This window comes from Mandrillus leucophaeus, unplaced genomic scaffold (assembly GCF_000951045.1).
Source record: "Mandrillus leucophaeus isolate KB7577 unplaced genomic scaffold, Mleu.le_1.0 Scaffold419, whole genome shotgun sequence".
In the NCBI taxonomy this organism is placed as follows: domain Eukaryota; kingdom Metazoa; phylum Chordata; class Mammalia; order Primates; family Cercopithecidae; genus Mandrillus; species Mandrillus leucophaeus.
This window is the reverse complement of record NW_012104465.1, coordinates 1,515,392-1,542,213: the sequence shown is the minus strand read 5'-3', so window position 1 is coordinate 1,542,213 and position 26,822 is coordinate 1,515,392. Positions and strand designations below refer to the sequence as shown.

At 46.2% G+C, this 26,822-nt stretch overlaps 1 protein-coding gene across 1 annotated transcript in view; it reads left to right on the top strand.

The window, feature by feature from the left end:
- Position 1: 1 nt before the first annotated feature.
- Positions 2 to 26,822, top strand: part of LOC105548704 (acid-sensing ion channel 2-like) — a gene marked incomplete at its 5' end in the record, with an annotated part of 298,295 nt that continues 271,474 nt past the window's right edge. The window contains one exon of the mRNA XM_011992871.1: positions 2 to 478. Within this exon, the coding sequence (XP_011848261.1) occupies positions 2 to 478 (477 nt within the window). The remainder of the gene's footprint in view (positions 479 to 26,822) is intronic.

Sequence of the window (26,822 nt, the reverse complement as noted above, 5' to 3'; positions counted from 1 at the left end):
GGCGGCGGGGGGCTCCTTCCAGCGGCGGGCGCTGTGGGTGCTGGCCTTCTGTACATCCCTCGGCTTGCTGCTGTCCTGGTCCTCGAACCGCTTGCTCTACTGGCTCAGCTTCCCGTCGCACACGCGGGTGCACCGCGAGTGGAGCCGCCAGTTACCCTTCCCCGCCGTCACCGTGTGCAACAACAACCCGCTGCGCTTCCCGCGCCTCTCCAAGGGGGACCTCTACTATGCCGGCCACTGGCTCGGGCTGCTGCTGCCCAACCGCACCGCGCGCCCGCTCGTCAGCGAGCTGCTGCGCGGCGACGAGCCGCGCCGCCAGTGGTTCCGCAAGCTGGCTGACTTCCGCCTCTTCCTGCCGCCGCGCCACTTCGAGGGCATCAGCGCCGCCTTCATGGACCGCCTGGGCCACCAGCTCGAGGACATGCTGCTCTCCTGCAAGTACCGCGGCGAGCTCTGCGGCCCACACAACTTCTCCTCCGTGAGTTGCCCTGCGCGCGAACCCTCTCCCTCTGCGCCCCACTCCCCGGGAGTCAGGAGGCCTGGTGTTCCGCCCTCTTGGGGCTGTCCCCAGGCCTCTTGCAGTGTTACCACTCCACGATGCCAAGGCAGAACCCACTCTTGGGTCCTCTGAGTCTTCTCCTGCAGGTTTTGGGAACTTGGACTTAACTGTAGGAGGAGTCGCCTCCCACCAGTGGGAGCTCCCCTGTCCCAGCCCCTCCTTCCAGTGTCAGCCCCTAAACCCCTCATTCTACTCCGTATGGGCCCGTCTGTGAATATTAGTCAGCCTCCTTCTTCCTGACCTCAACTCCAGACCCACAAGACTCCAAGAAACTGCTCTGTCTGGAGTGTAGATAGATCTCTTAAGTGCGGACTTGTTGTCTTTGGGAAAACCAACAGACGGCTCTTTTTTTTTTATTTATTTAAAAAAAAAAAAAAAAGAAGCTCTTCAAAAATGGACCGTCAGAAGAATCACGCAGAGTCCCTAAGCAGGCCTACGATCCTAAGCAGCTTATGTCTTCCAAGTTCCCAAACACTTAGACTCTAGGAGAACTTGGGAGGAAACTCCCAGAAAACCAACACTGAAGCTGTAGACAGTTTGGTGGGGGAGGCAGCAGCATGCTTTGGCTACTTTTTCAAAGTGCAGGAGTCTTGAGCATCCAGCCGAACTGAGCAGTGGTGGGCCAGGGTTGGGCCCTTCACCTGGCCTCTATCCCCCATAAAATGTAAGTGTGGGTCTTCTGGTCTGGAGGAATGCTCTGGAGTTGAGAAAGCATCCTAGCAGGGATGTGGATGCAAACAGCCGCGGCCAGGAGAAGCTGTGCTCAGGGTTTGTAAACCATTTGCTGTGCCGGTTCCCTCACGCTGTGGGTCTGGATAACGCAGCTGTTGGACAGAAGGTATCTGCCTTGTGCAGTCTGCCTTGGAGGAGTTCTGGTGCCAGGCCCCAGTATGATGCACGCCTGTCCAGTCATTCATGTGTAAATGTCCCTTAGGTGGGTTTGGGCTTTTCCACTAGTACAGGGAAGGTTGCTGTGTGTGTTTATTGGTAGTGCTCTGATGGTGATTTTACCAGCTCTGATTCATCACTCCTGAGATCCTCATTTCCGACAAAGCTTATTTTGGGATGGTAAAGAGATGCCACGGTTCCAACAGGTGTTGGCATGACGCCGGTCAGGCCAGGTCTCTCATTGGCTGATTGGATTATTCCTTGTCTAGGAAGGCAACCGTGACTTCAATCTTGTCTTGCTGGCTTTGCTTTAAGCTTGTATATTTAGTAGCCCTGAATTATCCACTCTGAAAACATTCCTTATTTCCTGGGCTTTTCAGCTGGCCTTTAAAGAATATCTACTTACTGACTCCCTGCTTTGGCAAGTAGGAGATGCTGTTAGCATATGCTTCTAAGTGATTTCTTCCAGGACTCCAAGCACAATTCTGAGTTCCACGAAGGTGAAGGAATGAGGGCAGCGATCTCTTGTTTATTGTTTTTTTGCTGATCACTAATTAGCAGCCTCAAGAGTTAAAGTTCAAGGTTACGTCCACGTAGCAGCAGGCTCTCACTCCAGCGCTAAGTTTTACAGCAGTCCCATCAAATGTAATTCTGAAAATCTGACTATTGCTTTGCAAAGTGTGTGGAATTGCATTATAACAGCCTCTATGCACTTTTGATATTCACCACAGCCCTGCATTAACAATGAGTTTTATTCCCATTTTTAAAATAAGAAAAATGAAGCTCTAAAAGCTGTCCAATGCTCAGAGCCAGCAAGTTCAAAGTCCAACTTTGCATACCACTAATTGCATTACACAGAAACCATATGTACCCTTCCTCTCTGAACTTGGGCCTCTCTTCTCTCAGAGGACTCTTACACAGGACTCTTGCCCTCTCCCCCACCTCTACTCCTAGGAATCCTATCCCTCCTAGGAGCTGGGATAGTGGAAAGTAGAGCCACCCCAGGTGGCCCAGGTCGTCAGAGTCTTGGCAGCATGCCACTGAGGCATGCAGAGGACACAGTCCTTTCAGGAGCCACCTGACTTCAACCTCAGCAACAGGCATGGCCTTGAGTTGCGTGGGTCAATTGTTAGAGAGTTGAAGAGAGTAAGGTCCTTCTCATTGGGACACACCCTTGTCTTACCTCCCTGTACTCTGAGTCCCTGCCTTTGAAGAGTTTGCAGGCACACACACACCCAAGCAAAAGTATTACCTCCATTCCTCAAATGTATGTGTTCCTGGAGACTCAGGTGACCCCTAGTGGCTTCCTATAATGGCCCAGTCCTGGGAGTACCCAGCCCCTTAAAGTTGTATGCTATAGGTTTTTCCAAGGACCTCAGAACTAAAGGCTTCACCCCTCTATCTGTAGAAGCCAGAAGCTATTTCAGGGGAGCCCCAAATATACAGCAGGCCCGTCAGGAACATTTTCCTGGCTTAATTCCTGGCTCCTGGCTTAATTCCTCCAGAGAACACCAGTGAAATGCATTTCAGTGAGAAGCAGGCCACTTCTGGGCATTTATTCCTTTTGGGGACAGAGAAGGGAAAGTGGAAAACAAGATGCCAAGCACCCCCCAGACACCTGTGCTCCCCAATCCTAAGAGGACTAGAGCAACAGGTGAAAGATGGAGTTCTAGAGGAGGCCTTTGGGGGGATGTGCCAACTGTCCCTAAGTCCCATTTCAACCAGTTAGTCCCTTGGTCTGGAAATAAACCTGGCAGAGGAGGGGGGTGTCTGTTGGGTCTTATCCTCTAGGCCCACTCGAGATGTATTTAGTTGCAGTGCCTCTCTTTGTTGCAGCTGTGCAAGAGTTAATCTCTCAGCAGTCAGATAAAGCAGCTTGGCTTCTGAATGCCTGTGTTGTTTCCCTGGCATCAGCTGTGGACTCGAGCTCTGCACACTCTGGCCCTTCTGGGGTTTCCTGGGTCAGAAGAAGGGAGCCTTCCCAGTAATTGGGTGAGATGCAAAACAGTGAGGCTGAGCTAGCTGGGCACTGGGACTTTGGAAGAAGAACCAGGGGGTTGGAACAGAAACCAACAGAGGCCAATCTGACGTCCACTGCAAGAACAAGGAGCAATGGCTTTCTCTCTGGCAGATGACATGGTTCAGGGGAGACTGCCAGCCAGATCTCAGCGCACGTTTTTGGTGCTGCCATTTCCTAGCTGTGTGCCTTGGTCATACACTTTGCTCCCTGAGCCTCTGGTAATAATTCCTGCTTCAGAGATCTGGGATGAAGATAACATATGAGCAATAACTGGCGTGTGCCTGGACAGCAGTAGGTGCTCGATATTCAAGAGCCGTTGTCATAATGTGGATAAAGTGTTCAGCTCAGTGTCTTGACATCTGATGGTAGCAGTTACTAATTACTATTCATATAATTATCATATTTTATTATAACCACTTACCTGAGTAGAGGTATATGCTCATTTTCTAGTTCATTCGTTCAATCAACCAATGTCTCTTGAAGGTCAACTATATACTAAGTTCTGTACTAGCTGCTGGGGGTATAAAATTAAATAAGGCTTGGTACATGCCCTTCGGGAGCTCACAGTGTTGTTGAGGACAGATGTGTGAATAGATGCCAGGAGCGTACAGAGGTGCTGTGTGGGCTCCAAGGATCAGACTGGGGATCTTCGATGGTTTGTTGGAGGAGGTGGTGTCTCAGCTGAATCTTGAAGAATAAGTAGAAGCTCTAAAGTAGGGAAGGAGAGAAAGAGAACTTCAGGGTGAGGGGACAGGAGTCCAAATGCAAGAGTACAGAGACATGAAATGATGAGATTGAACGCATGAGATTGAACGCAACTAGGCCCTGAGCCTAGTTGAGGGTGGCCAGAGGGAAGGGCTGGACGTGCTGAGATGGGAGTTGGGCTGAGGGGTGATGATGCAATTGTGTAATGGGTGCCTGGAGACCAAACTAAAGTTTTTGAACTTTGTAGCAAAACTCTGACTTCTTTTACTACTGGTTGAGAGACCTCATCTGTGTCCCAAACACCCCAGCTGCCACCCTGTTCCTAACTCTATGAGGGGCCACTCCTCCCTGCACAACCGCCTTTTCAAGAGTTAACCTTGAGTTCAGATTTTGGACCACTCATATGTACTGAAAGCCAAGAAAACAACGTTTAGTTTCTTCACATTTTGTCACATCAGACAAGCTGGCTGCTACTTGCCAGGACAGAAAGCAAGAAATCATTTCAGCAATGTATTGTTTAAAATCAGCTAACTCTGTTGAAAAGGCACTAGGCCAGGCAGTCCAGCAGTTGGTAGGATGGATAGGTTTAGGGAATCAAGAAAGATACTTTTGTCTTTAGAGAAAGAGGAATAAATGAGCTAATACATGTGAGGTGCTTAGACCCATTCCTGGCCCTAAGTAAGCACTCAAGAAATGTGAGCTATTTCCATTATTATGACTTGCGGTGAGCATTTTTAGTGAAGGACAAAGGCAAACAGCATTGGGCAGCTGTGATGTGCCAGACTCTGGCTGGGCATGTTTCATGTCATCTCAATTCTCTGCAATAACCCTGGAAGACTGTGTGAAAATCTACATTTTATAAATGGGGGAACTGCAGTGCTGGGATCATCTGTAATCCACCTGAAGTCACCGACTCTGCAGGTAGCAAAGCTTGGATTTGAACCCAAGTCCTCATGACTGCAAAGGTGCATGCACATTCTGCAGCTGCATGAGGAAGAAGTCCATCAGTAGGAGGCAGAGTGTGTCCTGGGAAGTCCAGCCCAGCCTCAGCTTTTCCCTGGCTAGTTGAGTGACTTTGGTCTCAGGATTCTCCTGTTTAATATGAGGGCATGAGTCAAATGACCAATGGGATTTAGCTGAAAAGTTCTCTATTCAAGTGGGCAGTCGGGGAAACAGAGAGCTCAAATAGTGCAGATGGTGTGAGTTTTTCAGCCAACCATTTATTTTCTTTGCAGAGCTGAAACAGTAATTAAGGGGGAAAATGTACAAGTTATTGAAGTGCTAGAGACAGGACGGTGATTAAATAGACATTTATACAAGGAACATGAAAAGACCTCCACCAGTTATTTGACTTTGGGGAAATTAGTTTAGGGAATCAAATGTAAACTCTGCTCAGGTCTGCAGATATCCAAACTGACCAATGTCAGGATGATTCTGATAGTGGCTATTTTGGGGCCACTGTGGCCAGTTATGAAGGCATCAATCAGATGTCTGCCCAATGGAGAAGGGCTGGAGGAATAGCCAGGACATTTGCTTCATGTGTCAGTTGTCTTCATTCTCCTAAGTGATTTGCTTGGATGAACTACTCAAAAATTAAGTCAACCAATGCATATTAAGCACCTACTATGTGCCAGGCACTGAGCCACCAAGATGACCATAAGTCTGATCTGTTTCTGGTAAATAGGCTTGCAACAGTCAATGTGCCTCATTGGAGTGACTGAGTCTAAAAGGAGCTGCCTGTTATACAGGGAGTGGGGTTGGAATGCAACAGCCTAGAATTTGTATTGGGTAGCTGTTACATAAACAGTCACATTCCATTTTAACAGCATGAATGAGTGTCATGGAACCCTGCTTACAGATGAGAAAGCTGAGGCTCAGGGAGGTACAAAGTTACGCATCTGGGAAGTAGTAAAGTCAAGATTCAGCCAAAGATCAGTCCAGCTTCAAAGCCCATGTTCTTTCCTGTGGCTCCATTCTGCCAACACTCAGAGATGCTGATAAGAACAAATCCTTTCATGGAGGGTACCATTCACAATCTTCCAAGCCTTGAAGTTTTTTTCACTGTAAGTTGCTGTCGGCCTTGGAGAGTCATCCTGGGTTCCAAGACCTGCAATCCTGAGAAGGAAAGACGGTTCGTAATCGGACAAGATCACTAATGAACTTGTATCCTCCTCTGCCCTCAGACAAATGGAAGAGAAGTAGATCTATGGAGGAGAATCTTCCCAGGAGTAGTGAAAAAAAGTTTTAATTGTGCCACAACCTCAACTAAATTACTATTCTCATTCTTTCAAGGACACTGGTAGCTTGAAGTCCTGCACGAGGAAATGGTGCCAAATTGAGTTCCAGCTCGGGCCTGTGCTAACAAATAGATGACTCACTCATAATTGGAACATGAATTGTTGGTAAAACAAATAGAGACTGCTAACGTACTCAGGAAGTTTGTTCTCCTGAGCATGTCAAATATCTCCCCTGACACCATTGTTTATACTATTAATTTGCCTTGTAAATTGTTTTCTCCGATTCCACACACATTTGTTGAGCTCCTTCTTTCTGCCAGACACTTTCACATTCATTATTTTATTTCCGCTGACAACGGAGCGAGAAAAACGTATTCTTTTGTCCCTGATACCAAAAAGAAAACTGAGGCACAGAGTGATTCAGTACCTTGGTCAAGGTCACAGAAGCCCTGACCTTAGGGTTCCAAAGTCAATGCACTGCATCACAATTGTTCCTGCAAAAGATCTTGGTGCAGCTTTGGCCAGACAAACCTGCATTTGTAATCAGCAGAAGCTTAATTTATTATACCTAGATAGGATATGATAATGTACATTGCTATCTCTGCAGTAATGGAGGATGCTGATTACACTCTATTGCCTGCCTAACTCCAGAGGTAGGAGTGACTTGCCGGAGGTCACTCAGCACAGGAATACAATAAGAGCCAACATTTGAATTAAGGTCTCCTAAGGCCCCATATACCTTTTCTTCCTCCAGCACCTCTGTTGCTGGTCAGTGTGGGTTTGAGATTTCACCTGACCTGGAAGATTGTCTTAAGGAAAAAGTGATGGGCTTGTGAGTACTTTGCAGAAAAGAACTGGTACTAAACTGCTGCACCACACTCCAGTTGGCAGTGGACAGGTGTGGAGTCCTTAAGGGGGCTACGCTCCTCAAACTTGAGCATGTCTGGGTTACTAGGCCCTCAACAGAGACCCTGATTCAGTAGGTTGGAGCAGGGTGTGAGATTTGCATTTCTAACAAGCTCCCAGCTGGTACAGATGCTGCTGGTCCACGAACCACACTTGCTTTGAGAGACAGGGCTGTGGGCTCCTGGAAGCCCTGTGAATGCTGATAAGGAGGGATCCCTGTGGTTCAGCCATATCCAATTCATTGGATCTATAAAAGTGCATGTGGGATGAGCATCCTAGAGTGAAGCAAATAAGTGTGCCCTGGGGAGCGGTCCTGGGCTCCCCAGTGAACCCAAGAGAATGTGCAATATCAGAAGCATCAGTGCTCTGGGGGAAGCCCTCTGTCACACCAGAGCAGGGTTAACAGAGGGCCAGGGCCTAGCTGGAGTGTCAGTCAAACCAAAGTTCTAAGGCCATGTGGTAGGCTGAATGATGGCCCCTCAACGATGCCCATGACCTCATCCCTAGAATCTGTGAATACATTACCCTATGTAGAAAAGGGACTTTGCAGATGTGATTTTTAAGTTAAGGATTTTGAGATAGGGAGAATATCCTGGGTTATCTGGATGGGCCCAGTGTAATCTTAGGTCCTTAAAAGTGACAAAAGGAGACGGGAGAATCAGAGTGAGAGGAGATGTAACTGCAGAAGCAGAGGTCAGAGAGAAAGAGGCCAGGCGCCGTGCTTCACGCTTGTAATCCCAGCACTTTGAGAAGCCGAGGTGGCAGATCACTTGAGGTCAGGAGTTCAAAACCAGTCTGGCCAACATGGTGAAACACCATCTCTACTAAAAATTCAAAAATTAGCTGGGTCTGATGGCAGGCACCTGTAGTCCCAGCTACTCAGGAGGCTGAGACAGGAAAATCACCTGAACCTGGGAGGTGGGGGTTACAATGAGCCAAGATTGCACCACTACACTCCAGCCTGGACAACAGAGCAAGACTCTGTCACACACACACACACACACACACACACACACACACACACAGATAAAGTCGGAGAAAAAGAGAGAGATTTGAAAGTGTTTGATGGCTTTGAAGATGGAAGAGGGGGCACAAATTAGGGAAGATAGGTGGCCTCTAGATGCTGGAAAAGCCAAGGAAACAGATTTTGCCCTAAAGCCTCCAGAAGGAACACAGCCTTGCTGGCACTTTGATTTTAGCTGGTAAGACTCATTTCAGACTTCCGACCTCCAGAACTAAAAGATAATAAATGCATGTTGTTTGAAGCCAGTAAAGTTTGTGTAATTTGTTACAGCAAGAATTGGAAATTAATAGAAGCCTCATTTGTTTCTGATGTACAAAACACTTTCTATTGCAGACCTGAATCCACATTAGTGAACGAGGCTGGGTAATTTTGCCGCAGGATCTGTCCAAAATTCAAGAAAATAAAAGAATGTGTAACAAACATGCATCTAGTTTCAGAAATAGCTTGGGAGTATTTTAACCACACTTACATAATGCAAGATTGGGAATTTGGACTCTAGAAACTTAGAAAGGAGGTGGTTAGGGGAAGTAGAAAGGAGATTACCTCAGGAGTCAGACAGACTCAAGTTCAAATCCCAGCGTTGCCAGGTATTGTGTTGGCTGGGTGGCTGTTAGAGAGCTGCTTACCCTTACTGAGACTCATTTGGCTCATGACTTCATATTACAGAGGAGGATCCTGAGGCCAAAGTCACCCAGCCATTCAAGCAAAGAGAAGGGTGGACTGGACTTCCCAAGACACAGCCTGCCTCCCACCAATGTGTTCCTTCTTCACGTAGCTACAGAAAGAGCTTTTGTTTCCTCATTTGCAAAACACAGACCATACTCTTCATGTAGGGCTGTTTCAAAACTTAAAAATCGTATGTTAATCTCTTTAAACATTATTAAGAGCCAGCCATAGGCTAGTGTTTGTGGATAAATGTTGAGTATAAATACAGAAAGTGTTCCTACTCTCTTGTATGTAAAGGCAGAGCACAGGTGTGTGGGTGCTAAATAAATGTGAGTTATCACTGTCATCTTCATCATCCTTATCATCATTAAAATAGGCCATTCCCCTCAATTCTTCCAAGAAAGACTTTTAAGGCCATAGAAGAGTAGTCTTCAATGGCCTTCTATATATTGTTACAATTCTAGCCAAGAAACATTATGTTGTTTTCATATCACACCTCTCTGGGTAGGTCAGAGACCTTTTGTATCTCTTCCCCATTCAGTACTCTGATCAAAATTAAAAATCAGAGAGGGAGATTGAGTTGCTCAAGGTCACACCGCAGGTCACTGGGAAGCTTCAAATAGACTGTAAGGAGATTCATGCTTAAGCCTACAGATGACACTTTTGTATCACAGCAATATCAGTTTGTTCCTCTGTAAATTCTCTCTTCTTCCAAACTATGTATTCTGGCCATCCCCATCTGATTCTGACGGCATATCTGATCTGAAAGTTGTTGATACTCTGATCTTTGAAAGTGAAGGGTTTAATCTTCTCTTGGAACCCCTCCCAATGAAAATTATTTTCCCACTTTGAAATGGCACGGGCATCCACTGTGAACTCACATCCATAAATCTAAGCCTACTGCTCAGGAAAGCAGATGAGGTTTGATTCTGCTTCTCAGCACAGTCTCACAGAGAAAATTATGGAAAGAATTTGATTTATAGAACCACCTCAAAGGCTCTGGAGTGAGACGCGTGTTTATTCACTTTATTACCATTTATTTTACACTATCTCTTTACGCTCCCTGCACATGGATTTGAAAGATGATTTGGATAGATGCTTATGACCTGTCAGGTTGCGTGGTTCTGTTAAGGCACATGGCTGCCAACATCTCGGGTTGGGGGATCCTCATACCAGTGTTGGGGGTCAGGCCCAGCCTCTAACAAACAGATGTGGAGACTCTAGCCCAGAGTTCTTGTCTGAACTTTCCCAGCTCTATGTTTGTGTGGTACTTAGTGTGGATCTCCAGCTGCAACCGCAGGATGTATACAGGCAGGCTTGATTTAAGATTCAAATATCTCAGAACAGCTGGGGATATTTAACATCACTATAATTACATTACATTTTTGATGGTGCATGGAGTGAGAGCCTTTTTTTGTTGTTGTTGAATATTCTATGAGCATCAAATATTTTAACCAGCCGGGGAAACAAGACTGCATTTTTCACATCCAAGTAGTTTTGTTTTTATAATTCCGGCCGGGGATGAGTGTTTCGGGCCCTCATCTTTTGCCACGTCTTTGGAACAGCAAGAGCAATGTCTCCTACGCTCTTAGGTGGGCTATGATGCTGGGGAAAGACAAATATGGAGCAGGGACGTGTAGGCACCCGCTATGTGCCAGGAGTGAGGAGGGGTCGGCTCACCAAAAGTGGCCTTGCTAGTAAATGATGTAGCTGAGATCTCTACAAAGGCAAGTCTAGCAACTTAGGTGGAATGGGTTGCCAGGAAGTGGGACACAGGAGAGGGATAAAGGAAGGCTGCTACGTGGCTCTGTGCCTCCCATTTGTTATCTTCTTTAATCCTCAGGACAATACTCTGGGGTTATACCCATTTTACCAATGAGGAAACCAAAGTTCAGAAGGTTAATGGAAAGAGTGGTGATGAGGACCTGCATCTCACACTCTTAAAAGATAGCATTTGGAATATTCACTGCACACCATCACAACTGTCTAATTAAAAAAAAAATTATAGAGTTGTGGTCTTGCTGTATTACCTAGGCAGGTCTAGAACTCCTGGGCTCAAGCAGTCCTCCCCCTCAGCCTCCCAAAGTGCTGGGATTACAGGTGTGAGCCACCATGCTAGACTGGAATTTTTAATTTATGTTGACCCCTGGCTACCTCACTCCCATTGCCCCTCTCTCCTGCTCCGTGTTCCAAGAATTTTAACCAGCCAACAAGCCAGGAAAGTATCTACTACCTTGACCAACCTCCTGTTTCCCACTCTCCTGGATTTATGAGTTCATGGCCCAAAGTCACAAAGCTAAGTCACTGATGAGCTGCTTATCTCTATTCCAAGGAATTTTCCACCTTCCATGTCCTTGCTTCCTTTCCCCTGGATTCCCTGATCCACTGTCTCTGCCTCTGATGCCCTGTCTGTTCTAGACGACTTGGTGCTTAGATATGCCCAGAATATGCCTGGAAGGATGCCTGAGATCTGATAGCAGGCTGCCTCTGAGGAGGGGCCTGGAAGATGGGGTGCAGAAGGAGAGAGGGAGCCCTGCTTCTCACTCTTCACTCTTATCTATGACCTGAATATTTTCAGCCACGTGTGTGTGTAACTTACAACAAATCAACATATAAGACAAAAGAAAAATACTGTTTCTAAAAATCTCATCTCTTCTGTGGTTATCTGAGGCCACTTTTCCATATAAATCATCTGTAGGCAAAGGGATGCTTTCCACCCTTTCAACCACGCAAAACTCACTTTGTTTATGCCCCTCTGATAACCCTTTCCTTTCTCGGTCTTTTATTGCAATCCTATGCATTGACTCAGATTCCCCTTCCTCAGCTATCATCTCCTTGAGGGCAAGGGCCATGTCTGGTTTTATCCTGTAGCTGTCTGGGCACCTAACGCTGTGCCTTGTAAGTGACAAGTTCCCTGTCTGAATATTGAATTGTTGAAACAGGAAAAAGGATGGTTCCACCAAAAAAAAAATATGTGGACTCATTCGTTCATTCATTCATTCATTCATTCAATAAAGAGTTATGGCGAACGATCATAGGCCAGGGATCCCGGGGGGATATGGGATATGGAGGGAAATGGAGCTGACCCTCCTTCACAGAGCTCTCATCCGGATCTGTGCTTTCCAAGTCTTCCCAAAGATCAGAACGATGGGAAGGGCTGGTTTAAAAATCCCTCGCTCCAAACCAGAACTATTGAATCAGAATTTATGGGGGAGCAGCCCATCAAATTTTTTTTGGGGGAACAGAGTCTGGCCCTGTCACCCAGGATGGAGTGCAAGGGCCTGATCTCAGCTCAGGCAGTCCTCTTGCCTCAGCCTCTCAAGTAGCTGGGACTACAGACATGCACCACCGTGCCTAACTGATTTTTCCATTGGTCTATTTTTAACAGACACCCCCAGGTGATTAAGGATTTTAGAAAAACATTGTATGTTGGGGGGTAGAGGAGCAGATAATATGTAAATAAACAAATAAATGAACAAGACTGCTTCCAATATTAATAAATGCTGTGAAGGAAAAAAAGAATGAATAAGGGCATCTGATAGGGAACAGCAGGGGTTGCCTGAAGCCAGGGAGCAGGGGAGGATCGATTATCTGAGGAAGTGACATCTTCACTGAGATCAGGAAGATGAGAAGGGGAAGCTATGCAGAGATCCGGAAAAGGATTCCAAACAGGGTAACAGCCAACTAAAGGCCCCCAGTTGGAGAAGTATCTGTCTTCTTCCTTCCCACACTGGAAAACCCAATTCCAGTCACTCAATCGCTTGTTCTTTGTACTGTGGGTACATCTGGCTCCTTCCAAAATGTGACTGCCTCTCTCTCACCCACACAGTATGAGAGAACAGCCTGATTCTAGCAGCTTTGGAAATATTGACCTCCGGAATGCTAATGTAACATAGCTTTAGGTCCTTAGGCCGAACTTTCCTTTAAAAAATAACTCCAAGTGAGTGGAAAAAAACTGCAGCAGGAGGAATCCAATCACAAATCCCTGTCTAAGGGCAGCTCAGTGAGACCAACTTAGCCAGGCCCTTTTCTTTGGAGTATTCCATTCTGGGTAATTAGCACCGCGTTCCTCTGCTGATTAATCTTCATGAGGGCAAAGGTCTTAAGCCTTTGATGTTCAGAGAGAGTTTCCTCATTCAGCCTCCAAAATGTTAGGTCAGGATGGCTGGTTGCCCACAGCGAAAACAGACCCTTTCCCTGGCATCGAGTTTCACAGAGAACTTGCAAATCTTTCACTTCCGTTGGTCTTCCCGATAACCACGTGCTTTAGTAAAGCAAATCGAAGTGCTCCTGTTTTACAGGTGGGGCAGCTAAGCCCAGAGAAGAGAACTGACTTGCCCAAGGTTACCCAGCTGGTACCAAAGCCAGGTGGGTTCTGATTCCTGTTCCAGAACTTTCCTGACTCATGGTGGTGAATTGCCACTGGGAGTTTAAATATGTGTCCTTCTCCAAGTCTCAAAGTCAGTGTCACCTCCTAGGGGAAGTCTTCCCTGATCTCAAAGGAGAGCACTGTGAAACCTGGTCAGAGGGAATTGAATCTTTGTGGCTGGGAGGGCCCACAGTGCCACCTGGGTCATCTATAGACAGAATTTCTCAAACTTCAATAGCTTTTATGTGCATGACAGTCACCTGGGAATATTGCAATAACACAGATTCTGGCTTAGTAGGTGGAGCCTGAGATTCTGCATTCCTCTCAAGCTCCTAAGTGACACCGATACCACAGGTACATGGACCACATTTTATGTAGCAAGGATCTACAAGGCTAGAGGCAAAAGCAGGATGGAATAAAAGAGAAAGAAGGGCCTCTGTCCCCAGACAGACCTGAGTGCATATCAACCCTGCCACTTTATTCTTTTACAATAAATCATCCCTTTGGACAGCGTTCAAAGCCCACCTTGTCCTGAATCCTGCTCTGAGAAGCACAGCTGCTTCTCCCAGGCTAGACTGTCAGGCTGCTGCTGCTGCTTAGATGTGCAGACAGCACAGCAATTGGTAAGTTTCTATTAAGGATAACTGTTTCCTTTGTCTTTATATGATACTGAAATGACAAGTCATTGAGGGAGTCCATATGAATGGAGAAATGGCAATGGAGTCACATACCTCCAAAAAGAGTTAATTCCTGTGAGGATGAGCTGCTAGGTATTTCTGCTCCCTTTTCTGATTTTGTGGATATCAGTAAATGTGGCAATGACAGGTGAGAATCCAAGGAGAGCCTCTGGCTTGATCACAGTAATCAGTTTTTGTCTTTGAGCAGAGTGTTGCTACTGAGGGGGGAGAAAGTCTTCAATTAAGGGAGCCGTGCCAATAACAGGGCATTTCTAGGTAATGCAGTTAGAAGCCTTCACTTTTGTTGCTACAAGGCCATTAGTTAGAATTGCTAAGGTTGTTTGCAAACCATGCCTTAGCTTATTCATTCAGTTAAGTCATTCATACCCTCGTTTGTTTTTTCAGCCATTTGTTCCTTTGCTCATTCTTTTATTCATTCACTGATTGACAGCTACATTTACTCATGCATACATTTATTGAGTACCTTCTATATACCAGGCACTGTGCCAGCCTCTAAGGAATCAAAGTGAATATACTCCAGGTCATCAAGTCCATCTCCCCTGCCCCCATAGTATCCCATATCCAGGCAACAAACTAGACCCCTCAATGGCCTCTCCAGTCTGGTGCTGAAAAACTGGACCAGCCATTTATCTTTTGTCTAAAATCTTCCCTGCCTAAAATTATCATGTGGTTCCCTGTTGCCTACAAGAGAAGGCCAAGCACCCAGGTAATCTCCAGACTGTCACCCCCACATATGCATTCCGCCATGTTGAGCTGCCGGGATTCACTGTATCTACCGTGTTCTTCCAAGCCTTTCCATATGCTGTTCCCTCTGTCTGGAATGTCCTGTAACCCCCTGGTCTTCCCTGTGCTGCATACAGCCACTGATGCCCTGAGAGACTACCATGGAGTGGGTAAGGGTAAGGTCACCTGAGTTCAAGTCTTCACTTTCCCATAGACAGATTTTACGGAAGTCTGTGCAAGCAGTTTCACGTCCATTCTCCATTTGGATTTGCACAACTCTAGGGAAAGGTAACGAAAGAGTTCCAAATCCCAGGCAACTGGAGTGACTTGCTCAAGGTCACGAAGCAAGAGTCCAGGTCTAAGCTACAACCTAGCTCTTCTCACTCCCTTTTCAGGGCTGATGCTAGTTTACGACACACACAAAGAAGACGTTAGCCATTGGGAGTCATTAACTGATACCTGTAGCCATTTTTATTACTTTCCACTGAAGTCTAGAAGGATATGCTCTGGCCAGACAAGTAAGCCGCAGAGGAGAACTGAGGTTATTGTGTGATGATTCAGGTTTTCGTAAAAGCAGGTTTTGCCTGAGATATTTAAATAACTCAGTTACTGCTGCCCCATCCAGGAGAGGACAACCAGGCGGTGGTATATGACTTCTAGGTGGGAGGGGAATTGTGTGGGAGGCGGGAGTCAGCCTTCCAGAGAGAAATTACCATTTTGTATTTATTACTTTGGCTGGCAGGAGTGCCGCAGGGACAGGCTTGCTAATACATTGGATAATTGCCTCAGTTCACCACTTCATTTTGCAGTGTGTAGACCAGCCCAGGTGCAGATTTGCAGGACATTATTTAGCCTGGGTCTCCCAGGTACCCAGAGCTCTCTCTGGGGACATGAGGTGCTGGTGAGGAGGCATGGGGAGTGGGAGAAATGAGGAAGGGTGGTGTCTATCCTCAGGTACTAGGGGCACCAGGATCATCAGGTCACTTTGCCCACAAGTGCAGAGTGACAAGAGTGGAGGAAGAGTCCCAAGCTAGGAACCAGGAGACCAGAGTTGCACTCTACCACTAACTTCTGGACAACCCTGGATCCTTAGCTGCCCCTCTCTGGGCCTCTAGTGCCCATTCGGAAAATAAGGGAGATCATAAGTCAGGATTTTTCAACTCTAGCTGCACATTAGAATCATCTGGATAATTTTTTTAAAAAATTACTAAAGCCCAAGCTCAACCCCCAGAGATTCTGATTTCATTGGCTTGGAGTCAAGACCAAGCATGGGTGTTTTTTACGGAGTTGAGTCACTGATCTATGCAATCTTTCTTAAAATGGACATTCTAGGATTCCGTGTTGTCAAAAAAGGCAACAAGTCAGTGACCTTGAGATCCAGGGTCACGTGTTTCCATGTTTAGAGTTTTGCTATCAGTTATTTGTACCTGCTGGATTATTTGTACTATCTCTCCCCAGTTAAGTTTCCTCTTGTCAGTGAATTTTGGAGAACTATACACTAAGAAACAGGAGGTTTCACTTCTGGTCTTTTTTGTATTAGCTCTGTGGCATGGGCAAGTCAATGTCAGCTCCCTGGGCCTCAATTTCCTCATCCCCAGCTAATGAGAAAGCATCTGGCCCCCGCCTACCTGCAAGCAGGTGTTGGAGCAGAGTTGGTTTTACAATGCTGCCTGGTTTACAAAGCTTTTTCCCACCCAGAGCCTGAGATCAGCCTGAGAGTAGAGAATACTCTTCCATTTTCATAGATGAGAAAACAGATGCTCTAAGTGGTCAGATCACTTGCCCAAGGTCATCCAGCCAGTATGAAATGGAAACAGACAGATGTCAGTTCAGATCCTATCAATGTCACTTCCAAATTAACTTTGACTAGTTCGTTAACATTTCTGCACCTCAGTTTCCTTATCTGTAAAATGGACATAAATACCACCCATTGCCTTCCCACAGAGTGACTGTGAGGAAGAAAAATGATGACAAGGCAGAATTTGTGGAGTCTGGCACAAAGCAGATGCTCAATTAATATTTCCTTCCTCCACCTCCCCCAGTCATTTCTCCCATTCTCCCTTTAGTCTTTTTTCTCCCTGCCCCCCAAGAACCGCCCCCCTCACTTTTTGAACTTTTCAAGGACTGGCACCTTGAGAGGCAATTCGCTGAGCATGACCTTGGGCAAGTTATTTAATCCCTCTCTGCCTCAATTCCCCCATCTGTAAAAAGGGGATAATGTCAGCATTTGCAATTGTGAGGGCTAAATGAATTGAGAGGATGGCTTCCATCATGGAACTTTGGCTGTTATTGCTCTGTTTCTTTAAGGCCTTCCTTCTCCTCACTGGGTCCTGGCATGAAGGAGTACTCCCCACCTCCACCCTCTCCAGTGGTTGTTGAGTGAACAAGGGAGGGATCCCTCCAGGCAGAGGGACAATAAACAAGCCCCTCTCCCAGGTCCTTCCTGTGTTGTCAGCTGTGACAGCTCTGCTGAGTACACACAGCCCCCAGGGTTCCTGGGCAGAGAGTAACAACCCTATATCAGGGGATTGCTTACTATCTTGAGATGGGAAAAACAGAAAAAGCTATAAATATGGAGGATTCATCTGTGATAAGTCATGGTTAGAAACCCCAGCTATATAACTTTTTAATTCTCCACTCCAGCTTGTAAGCTCACGCAGTAAAAACAGTCACTAGTAATTTATTTTTTTCTACTCTTTTAATTTTGCAATTTTTTTTCTTTAACCAAAAAAAGTCCTCCTAAACTCACCTTAAGCTTTTCTTTTTCCCCCGCATAGCAGTCATAAAATCTGGCCATGGATTACAATTTAAAAGCTATCTCTTTTCCTACATTGCCAGAATGAAAATGTGCAAACTTGGGGGCAATTTCTTAACTAAGTGTTGTTGAAACAGGAGTAAGTCCTGGACTCTGTTTGCATCACCTGTCTCCAGATGGAAAGGAGGCTGGCATGGAGGGAGGCAGTTCAGTCAAAAGGAAAAGAAACTCTGCAAGGGTATCTTGGAACTAAATGATCTCCTCCCAGGGCTCAGTTTTCTCATTTGTAAAAACTTGATGAAAAAATAGTGACAAACCTCCCTCACTGTAATGTTCTGAGAAACCAAAGAGATAATGTATAAAAAATTGTTTTGTTCAATGTAAAGCATCATAAGCATGTTGCAGATTATTGCTACTACTGACAATGATGATGATGGTGATGATGGTGGATGATGACGGTGATGACAGTGTTGGTGATGGTGATGATGCTGACGATGACGATGATGGAGGGATGGTGGTCATGGTGATGATGACAATACAACCATGTGCAGGGTAGGGCTTATGGGTTTATGTGATAAGACGAGGATTTTCCTCAGAGCCTTGTATATCTCTATGTACACAAAATAGGTGCTCAGTAAAGAATTGTTCATGTAAAATCTATTTCAGAATTCAGCTTACGTCTCAGAAGTTTAGGTCATTTATTCAGTAAGAGTTAATTAAGTGCCTACTGTGTGCTAGCTCCTGTTAGCACTGGACCACAGCAAACAAACAACAGACAAAATCCTTGCCTTCATGAGGCTTATAGTTTAGGAGACAATGGGTTGGAATGGGATGGTAAAGGCAGATGGTAAACATGTAAACAAATGCCGTAATTTCAGATGATAATGAGCGCTCTGAAGACAACAAAATAGGATGATAGGATAGAGAGAAATGGAAACGGATGTTTGTAAAATGCTTTAGCTCATTAGCTCATGTAGTCAAGAAGCCCTGCATAAAGAGGTGGCATTTGAGCTGAGACCAAAATGATAGGGGGATGCAGTCAAGGGAAGACCTAGAGGCAAGGTGCTCTGGGCAGAAGAGATACAGTGCCAAGTCTCTGAGATGAGAATGAACTTGGTTTGTCCAAAAAATAGAAAAAAGGCCTGTATGTCTTAAGCAGAGTAGAAGAGGAAGAGAGTGGTATGAGCTGAAGTTGGAGAGGTAGGTGCAGGCCAAATGCCAAGGCTTGTAGGCTGGGCTGAACTTGGAGATGACTCCCAGCGCAGTGAGAAGCCATTGGAGGGCTTAGGAATGAGAGTGCCATGAGTTAATATGCCCTGCAAGAATATCATTCTGGCTTCGGAGACTGGATGAGCATGGATAAGAATGGAGGCTGGATGACAAGTTAGGAAGCAGATACAATACTTGGGATGAGAGATGCTGGTGGACTGGACTAGGGTTTTGGTGATGGAGGTGGTGAGCATAGTCCAATTTGGCATATATTGGAGGTGGGTCCAGTGAGACTTGATGGTGGACTGGTAATAGAGGGTGATAAAAGCAGGGCTCAAGAATAACTCCCAGGTTGTGGGCCTGAGCTGTTGAGCTGATCCTGGTAACATGAACTGAGAATGGAAGGCTGGGGGAGATTAGATATGGGTACTGAGAGAAGTGGGAGGCGAATTCAACGTTTGGGATTTGTTGAGATTGAAATAACTATTGGGTATCCTAGTAAGTAGTTGAACACATAAGCCTGGAGCTCCAGAGGAGGTCAGGACAGGAGACTGGGATTTGGAAGTCGTGGTGGAATAGCAGCATTTAGTCAGTGGGACTGGGTGGGATCGCGTAAGTTGAGTGTGTTGACAGAGAAGAGCAGCAGGCTGAGCACTGGGTCCTGGATTCGCCAACATTTAGGGGTCTGGAAGTAGAGGAGCAGGCAAAGGAGGGTGAGAGGGAACAGTCAGGGAGGTAGGAGGGAAATCTAGAGGGCACTGACCCAAGGGAGAGGGGTACAAATGGGGCGTGGTCAGCTCTGTGCAACAGTGAGCTGCCAACAAAGGACAGGCTTCTCCCCTATTTAGAAGCAGGAGGCTGTGCAGCGTAGGGGTTGGAAGCATAGGTTTTGGAACCAAATGCACTTAAACCCAGGTCCTGGGGGTGCCATTTCTTGTCTTTCTGACTTTGAGCAAGCACTAACATCCTGGATACTTAGCTTCCTCCTCTGCACAGCATTATTGTGCAGTTTATCCAAGATGTTGTCTTTAAAGTGCTTAGCACTGGGCCTGGCATAGAGTACGTGCTCAATAAACAGAAGCTATTTGTCTTCTTCCTGAAACTGTTCACGTGAGTGGAGTCATTGTCAGTGAGACACACTGCAGAAGGGCTCAGGTTAGGAAGGGAAGATTTCATTTGGGCAATCCAGCCCTTGTCAGGGTTGGAAATGAAGTTGTCTTTAAGTTTCAGACAGGTGATGTAAGAAGTAGACAGGTGGAAGTGGATAGGGGCAGTAACACCATTGCCTGGCTGGAGCACACACACCCAGCCAAGAGGCATCCTAGGTTAAAATGTTTAAAGCCCCATGCAGGCTAGATGAAACCCATTCTCAGGCCCAGAACAGCTCACATGCATTTGGGACTCCGTTTAGATGATGATAGACCAGAGAAGAATTTTAAACAGGGTGTATGGGATTGACAGTATCAAATTTGCATTTCAGAAAGACCACTCTGGCAGCAAGGCAGGGAGAGAATACAAGGGGGTGCGGGTCTAGTCCAAGGCAGGGAGAGAAACCAGGGAACTCTGTGCTCAGGTGAGGGGGACTGGGATGAGGAAATGGGCTGATTATAACATAATTAGCTCTATGATCAGTATGCAGGCTTATCATTTCAAAATGTAAAGATGATTATATGATTAAAGGCTTTTTTCGTTTTAATGGAAATAACTTGCCAACCTGGGGGTTTACTGGGTGGGTGGTCGGAGAAAAAGGTAAGGTATTAATTTTTAACCAATTGACTTTGCAATGAGTTAGTTTATTGATTCAAAAAAATCACTCACTGTAGACAGTAAAAGTTGTAAATGAGATTAGTGTCTGGTTGGAGTGAATGCTAAGTGAAGGGGCCCAGGAGGCTTCCCTCATTTGACTGGAGAGAAGTCTTGCAAGGATGGAGCAGAGAGGCATCTGGGCTGGCCCACAGAGCCTGCTGGGACCAGGCACATGGCTGGAGGGAGTGCGCTCAGATCTGAAACCACTCCTCTGCTCTCCCTGAGGAAGTGGTTGAACTTTAAGCAATAAGGTGATCTAAGCTGACCAAACACCGAAACTAGTTTTACTACCATTCCTAGTGTTTTTAAATGCACAAAGTAGAAAAAGGAAGGAAGGAAGGAAGGAAGGAAGGAAGGAAGGAAGGAAGGAAGGAAGGAAGGAAGGGAGGGAGGGAGGGAGGGAGGGAGGGAAGGAGGGAAGGAGGGAGGGAGGGAAGGAGGGAGGGGGAAGGAAGGAAGGAAGGAAGGAAGGAAGGAAGGAAGGAAGGAAGGAAGGAAGGAAGGAAGGGAGGGAGGGAGGGAGGGAAGGAGGGAAGGAGGGAGGGAGGGAAGGAGGGAGGGAGCCCTTAGTTTCCAAAAACAATGAAAGACCTTAAAACCCGTGGTGTGCAACACACAGCTGGCTTCCTGGGGGGACCAGATCCTACGCTTCAGGCCAGGGAGCTGGTGTGTTTTGGGGATAGGGGAGGGTGATGATCACCTGAAGCCCAAGAGAGGGTCCTTGCATAAAGGACTATTGATGGGGGTGTCATTTCTGTGTTTCCCCCCTCCCGTGGGATGCCACTTGATATGTCATTTCTGTTAAGAGCAGAAAACTCCATCCAGAAGCCCAAGGAAGCTAGGTATCTGCCAGGGGTTCTAGGTGGGGATCGGAGAGATGAATCTCCCACAATAACTAGAGTCTGCAAGCCTGCATCATGTGTGAGTGTAAGATCTGGATTTATTATACTACCCACGTGGCATAAGAATCTCAAGTCAAAAAATAAACACAAAAACTGGTCTGAATCTGGTGAAATATGGCGCCCCAGGAGAGCAAGTAGCCAGAATAGTTCTTTTAGGGCACTCCTTACAATGCACTTTCTGCAGGCACAGAAGAAAGACATATCAACATTACACCTGTTCATATACTCATTAAATGTAGTGCTAGAATGCACCTGTCTCATCCAACCCTCTCCTTCTGTAAAGATGGAAACGAAGTCCCAAGGAGGGGTGTTGACTTGCCCAAGGTCACACGATGTATTTGTGTTAGGAAATGCTGGGGGAAAGAGCAAGGGTCTTGGGCGTGGTAAGACCTGAGTCTTAATCTCTGTCCTGTCATTTAGTAGATGTGACCTAGGTGAAGCTGCATAAACTTTCTGAGCTTCAGTTTCCCCATCCACAAAATGGAATCATGGACATCTACTTTGTAGGATGGTTGGGAAATAAGGGAGATGTCTCTGGTAAAAGTGCTTGAGATGGTGCTAGGTGCTCTATATGTGTTAGTGTCCTTCAAACTTTGCTCTTAAAAAAATCCCCTCCAAAGTGCCCTTTCAAGTCCCAGTTGACCTCTTTATCTACTGGATAAATTGATGACATCTTTATCTACTGGAATACCTGTCTTGTGTTAATTAGCACTAAATTTCTTATTGTTATAGAGTTAATTTTTTAGCTCCAAATCCTGGCTTTTGAAGTTCCATTTAACTTTGTGTATTTTGATTGTCCTTACTTATTTCCTACTGGTCCTCAATACTCTAGGAGACTGGGGAATGGATGGATGGGTGAATAGATGAATGAATAAATGTATGTATGTATGAATGGTTGGATGGATGGAGGGATGGCAGATGGATGAGCAAATGGATGATGGATGGGATGGATGGTTGGATGGATGATGGAAAGATGAATGGATGATGGGTGGATAAAAGATGGGTGGATATCCATTAGGGTTTGCTGGTTGTAAACAATAGAAGCTGATCTTGGCTAAATTAAGCAAAAGGGATTATATTGGAAAGATATCAGATTGCTCACAGAATCAATAGAAAGGCTGGAAAATGAGACTGAAAAAAGCAGGAAATGATATACAATGGCAATAATCACTTCTCTGTCAGGTCAGGGCTGTGTCCCTGGAATGAATGAACACCAGGCATTTCTCATGCACAAGCCTAACTGCATTCAGAAATCAAAGTCCTTTGTCAGTGTATCTTGGGTCACATGTCCCTTGATTCATAAGCCCTTTAGGCATGCACGGTGAGGAACAGATAATTTCCCAAAAGAAATTAAGATCTTTTGACCAAAAGAAGAGAGAATAGCTGCTAGGTGCTCAGAACCCAACCACCGCCCACATCAGAGGGAATGGATAAATCTTCAGTTCCTTCAAGGGAACACCAGGGACTGTGTCTTCATTTGTCCCTTGCCACCTCCCTCATGCTCTACTCACCCCACATTCTGCTGTCCCCTCTACTTCTAGGTATCCTGTCCCTCCCCGGAGCAGCATTACTTCCTACCTCCTGCAAGATGCCTGTGCAGCTTTCCAAGCCCACGCTCATCTCTCCTTTCCCTGAACTCCAGTTACCCTTGCCGTCAGCACAGTGCCAGAATTATTCTTAACCGCAGCCTGTTTGCTGCTTCACCTTTGGGGTTTGGGCTCTGCTGTGAGTTTCGTGAAGGCAGAAATCTTGTCAAACTTAGCTTCTGTCCTAGCACGGTGATGGGTTCAGAGATAGTGACTGATGAATGCAAGGCAATTAATGATCCATGAGAGTGTGTGGCATGAATCATTACAGTCATCAGACTAATACAGTCAGATTATACTGGATTCAGTCATCAGCTGTATAATCATACCTTAGAAATGATTCAAGCCTGGCATTCTTTGAGAGGTGAATCAACTGGGACCCAAAGGGCTGACTTATTCAAAGTTGCACAACTAGTTAAAGACGACTCTAGAAAGCCAGTTTTTACTATCCCCAATGGAAAGCAACACTCCTTGCTTCCTGGGGGGTGAGGGGTGCACGTGAGTGTGTGCATGCATGCGTGTGTATGTGGGCGTGTGTGTGCGTGTGTGCAGTCAGTGGTTGTTTAATGAAACAAAGGCCTGCCAGGATGTCACCAATATGTTCTTCTTCTTGTTCCTGCCCCATCCTTAGCCAAAATTCTGTCCAGGTTAAAGTCCTTTGCCCAGTGAACAGCCAAGAAATGTCAGCTGATTACCCCTAAAATTTCATTAATTTTGAGAGTCAGTGAATTTCAAAAAGTGAAGAATTTGTTGAGTCAATAGAGAATCAACCAAATCCTTGTGTCACCAGAATCACTCCAAGCAGGCTCCCTTGTCAAGCACCACACCTCACTCTGCTGTTCTGTACTACTTGAAAAATTAGTTGGTGTACTGGAAATAAAGTCACAGGGAGCCAACATTTTGACAAGGTAATGGTCCCCTGCCTTTCTTGACATCTGCGAGGGAGTCGTAGTCCATTATAATGTCACAATGGCGTGCACCATTGACATCTCACTGAATAATTAAAAGGCAGCTTAATCATAGCGATCATCCACTTAGTGTCTGGTTCCAAATGTCGGGGATGCATGTGTAAGGGGGCAGCCATGGTTGTGCGGATGGGGGACCAGTTCAAAGCTGGGTCACAGCTCAGACCACTGGACAGCAGGGTCTGCCACATGTGCTGGAACTGGGGGGGTGGGGATGGGAAGGTAGCTCCTGAACAAGAAGAAAAAAAAAGGTTTTCTACTCTCTTTTGCTTTTTTAAACTAGGTGCAGGGGCAGACATTCTTTTTGATCCAAATGAAAAACTGGGAATCTGTTGTTTCTCATTCATCACAAATAGCTTGTGCCAAAATGGAGCTTAGTTTTCATTCTTTCATCAGGCAGATATTTATTGAATGCCTGCTCTGAGTCAGGCATTGCTCTTGGTGCTGTGGATACGGCAGGGAAGAAGACCATCACAGCAGTTGCTGCTCCCTGGGGCTTATGTTGTGGAGGAGGGTAGGATAAAAACACATGTGTGTTGCATACAGGACTCAAACGGGGGTTGTAGCGGAAGGGTGATTGAGTGACTATGTTAAGTTATGTGGTCAAGGTAGGTGTCTCTGGAGAATAGCATTGTGGGGTCTACATGGCAAGGTGTCAAACAGGAAAAGTTTCCTGGGAGAACACTCTGGCAGTGAGGAGAGTTAGTGAAAAGGCTCTGGGTGGGAAGAAACTGGATATGTTCAAGGAGCAGCAAGAAAGACAAGAGGCCATGGGACAAGAGGTGAGCTGGGGAGTGGGACCAGCTCAGGTGGGCTTCACAGACCAAGGTTAGGAGTTTGGATTTCAGTTTCCATGTGATGAGAAACTCCAGAAGAGGCTGACAAGAGGGAGAATATACTTTGGACATAGAGATCTTCCCTGCCACATGGGGAAGACAAAACAATGAATAGACAATGGCCATCTAGTGAAAAATACCCTGGGGTAGAAGGAAGCTCAGGACTGGGAGAGCCAGAGTGAGGACACCCAATCCAGGAAGGCTTTTGAGGAGAGGTGGCCCCAAAATTGAATCTTTTTTTTTAAATTTAATTTAATTTTATTTTATTTTAAGTTCCGGGGTTCATGTGCAGGACATGCGGGTTTGTTACATAGTTAAACATGTGCCATGGTGGTTTGCTGCACCTGTCAACCCATCACCTAGGTATTAAGCCCCACATGCATTAGCTGTTTATCCTGATGCTCTCCCTCCCACCGCTCCCCCAACAGGCCCCAGTGTGTGTTGTTCCCCTCCCTGTGTCCATGTGTTCTCATCGTTCAGCTCCCACTTGTAAGTGAGGACATGGTGGTGTTTGATTTCCTGTTCCTGTGTTAGTTTGCCGAGGATTATGGCTTCCAGCTCCGTCCATGTCCCTGCGAAGGACATGATCTCGTTCCTTTTTATGGCTGCGTAGTATTCCATGGTGTATATGTACCACATTTTCTCTATCCAGTTTATCACTGATGGGCATTTGGGTTGATTCCATGCCTTTGCTATTGCCCCACACTAAATCTTGAGGCAGATAAGGCAATGCAGAAGAGAACATTCCAGGCAGTGAAAACAGCCTAGGCAAAGGACTCCTGAAAGAAAATGGCCCATCTGGGAATTACAGGGAGTGTATTGAAACTGGAGTCATGTGACCCAGAGAGGCCAAGAAACTCAGTGAAGGCCACACAGCATATGGTTCTTCACATTTAGCTCCTTCTTTATTCTCCTCCAGTGAAGGTGGCCACAGTCATATAGTCAGGGGTGTTGCCCCTTAACTGTTCTTAGCTAGGCTGGTGCTAGGACCTGGCAGAGTTTACATCCAGCTGGGCCAGAAATATTTGTTTTCCCCCAAGACATGTGGTTCTGACTCAGTTCCTGCTTTTTCCCAACTGTTGTCCTTCCCAGTAACTATTTGAACCCTAGACTCATACCCTAAAACCAGGATGATCAGGATGATCCAGATTTCATGCTATCAGCACCCTCACCCCTGCCAACAGTCTCAGAGTTGGGGAAACCCGGGCCCAGAGAAGGGAACTGAGTTAGCCCAAGCCACAGAGCTTTCAGGTGGAAACAAGGGGACCAAAGCACTGATCGCTTGACTCTTGATCTTACATCGTTCTGGCAAACAGTTCCTCATCAGAGGTGGAGTGGGAGAAATTCAGCAGCCGCCCTTACTTTACGTTGTGAGAGACGCAGGTGGCCTGGCACAGGATACAGTGGTTCTGATCACAGGAAAGGAGTCAGGCAGCTTGCGTTTCATTCCCGCTGCCACTTGTTTACTAGCTGTGTGACTCTGGGCAAGTTACTTCACCTCTCTGTGTCTTGGTTTTCTCATCTGTAAAATGAGAATAGTCATACTTGCTCCACAAGGTTATCATGAGGATTCACTGAGACAATCCATGCAAAACACTTACAGTCATGCCATGCACATAGTGAGTGCTTGATTCATGGCTCTGAGTGGGGCCACAGCATTCATCTCTAGGCCCTGTAAGAGCTGCCATGGAAGTGCCCACAGCATGCTAGGCACCATCCTGGGTGCTTTTCCACATCTGTGTGTGGTAGTGACATCATGGCTTGTAAAGTGTTTGACAGACGTCATGCTGCCTGGCATACACCTTGTGCCTCTGTAGATTGATTGTACTCACATTGTCTCACTCAACCATCGCAATAACTTTGTAAGGTGGGCTTTATAGATGCAGAAAGGCTGGCCCAGGTTGGTTCAGTCACTTGTCCAAGGTCACACAGCTGGCAGGAGGCAGACTGAGACGCCAGCCCAAAGCT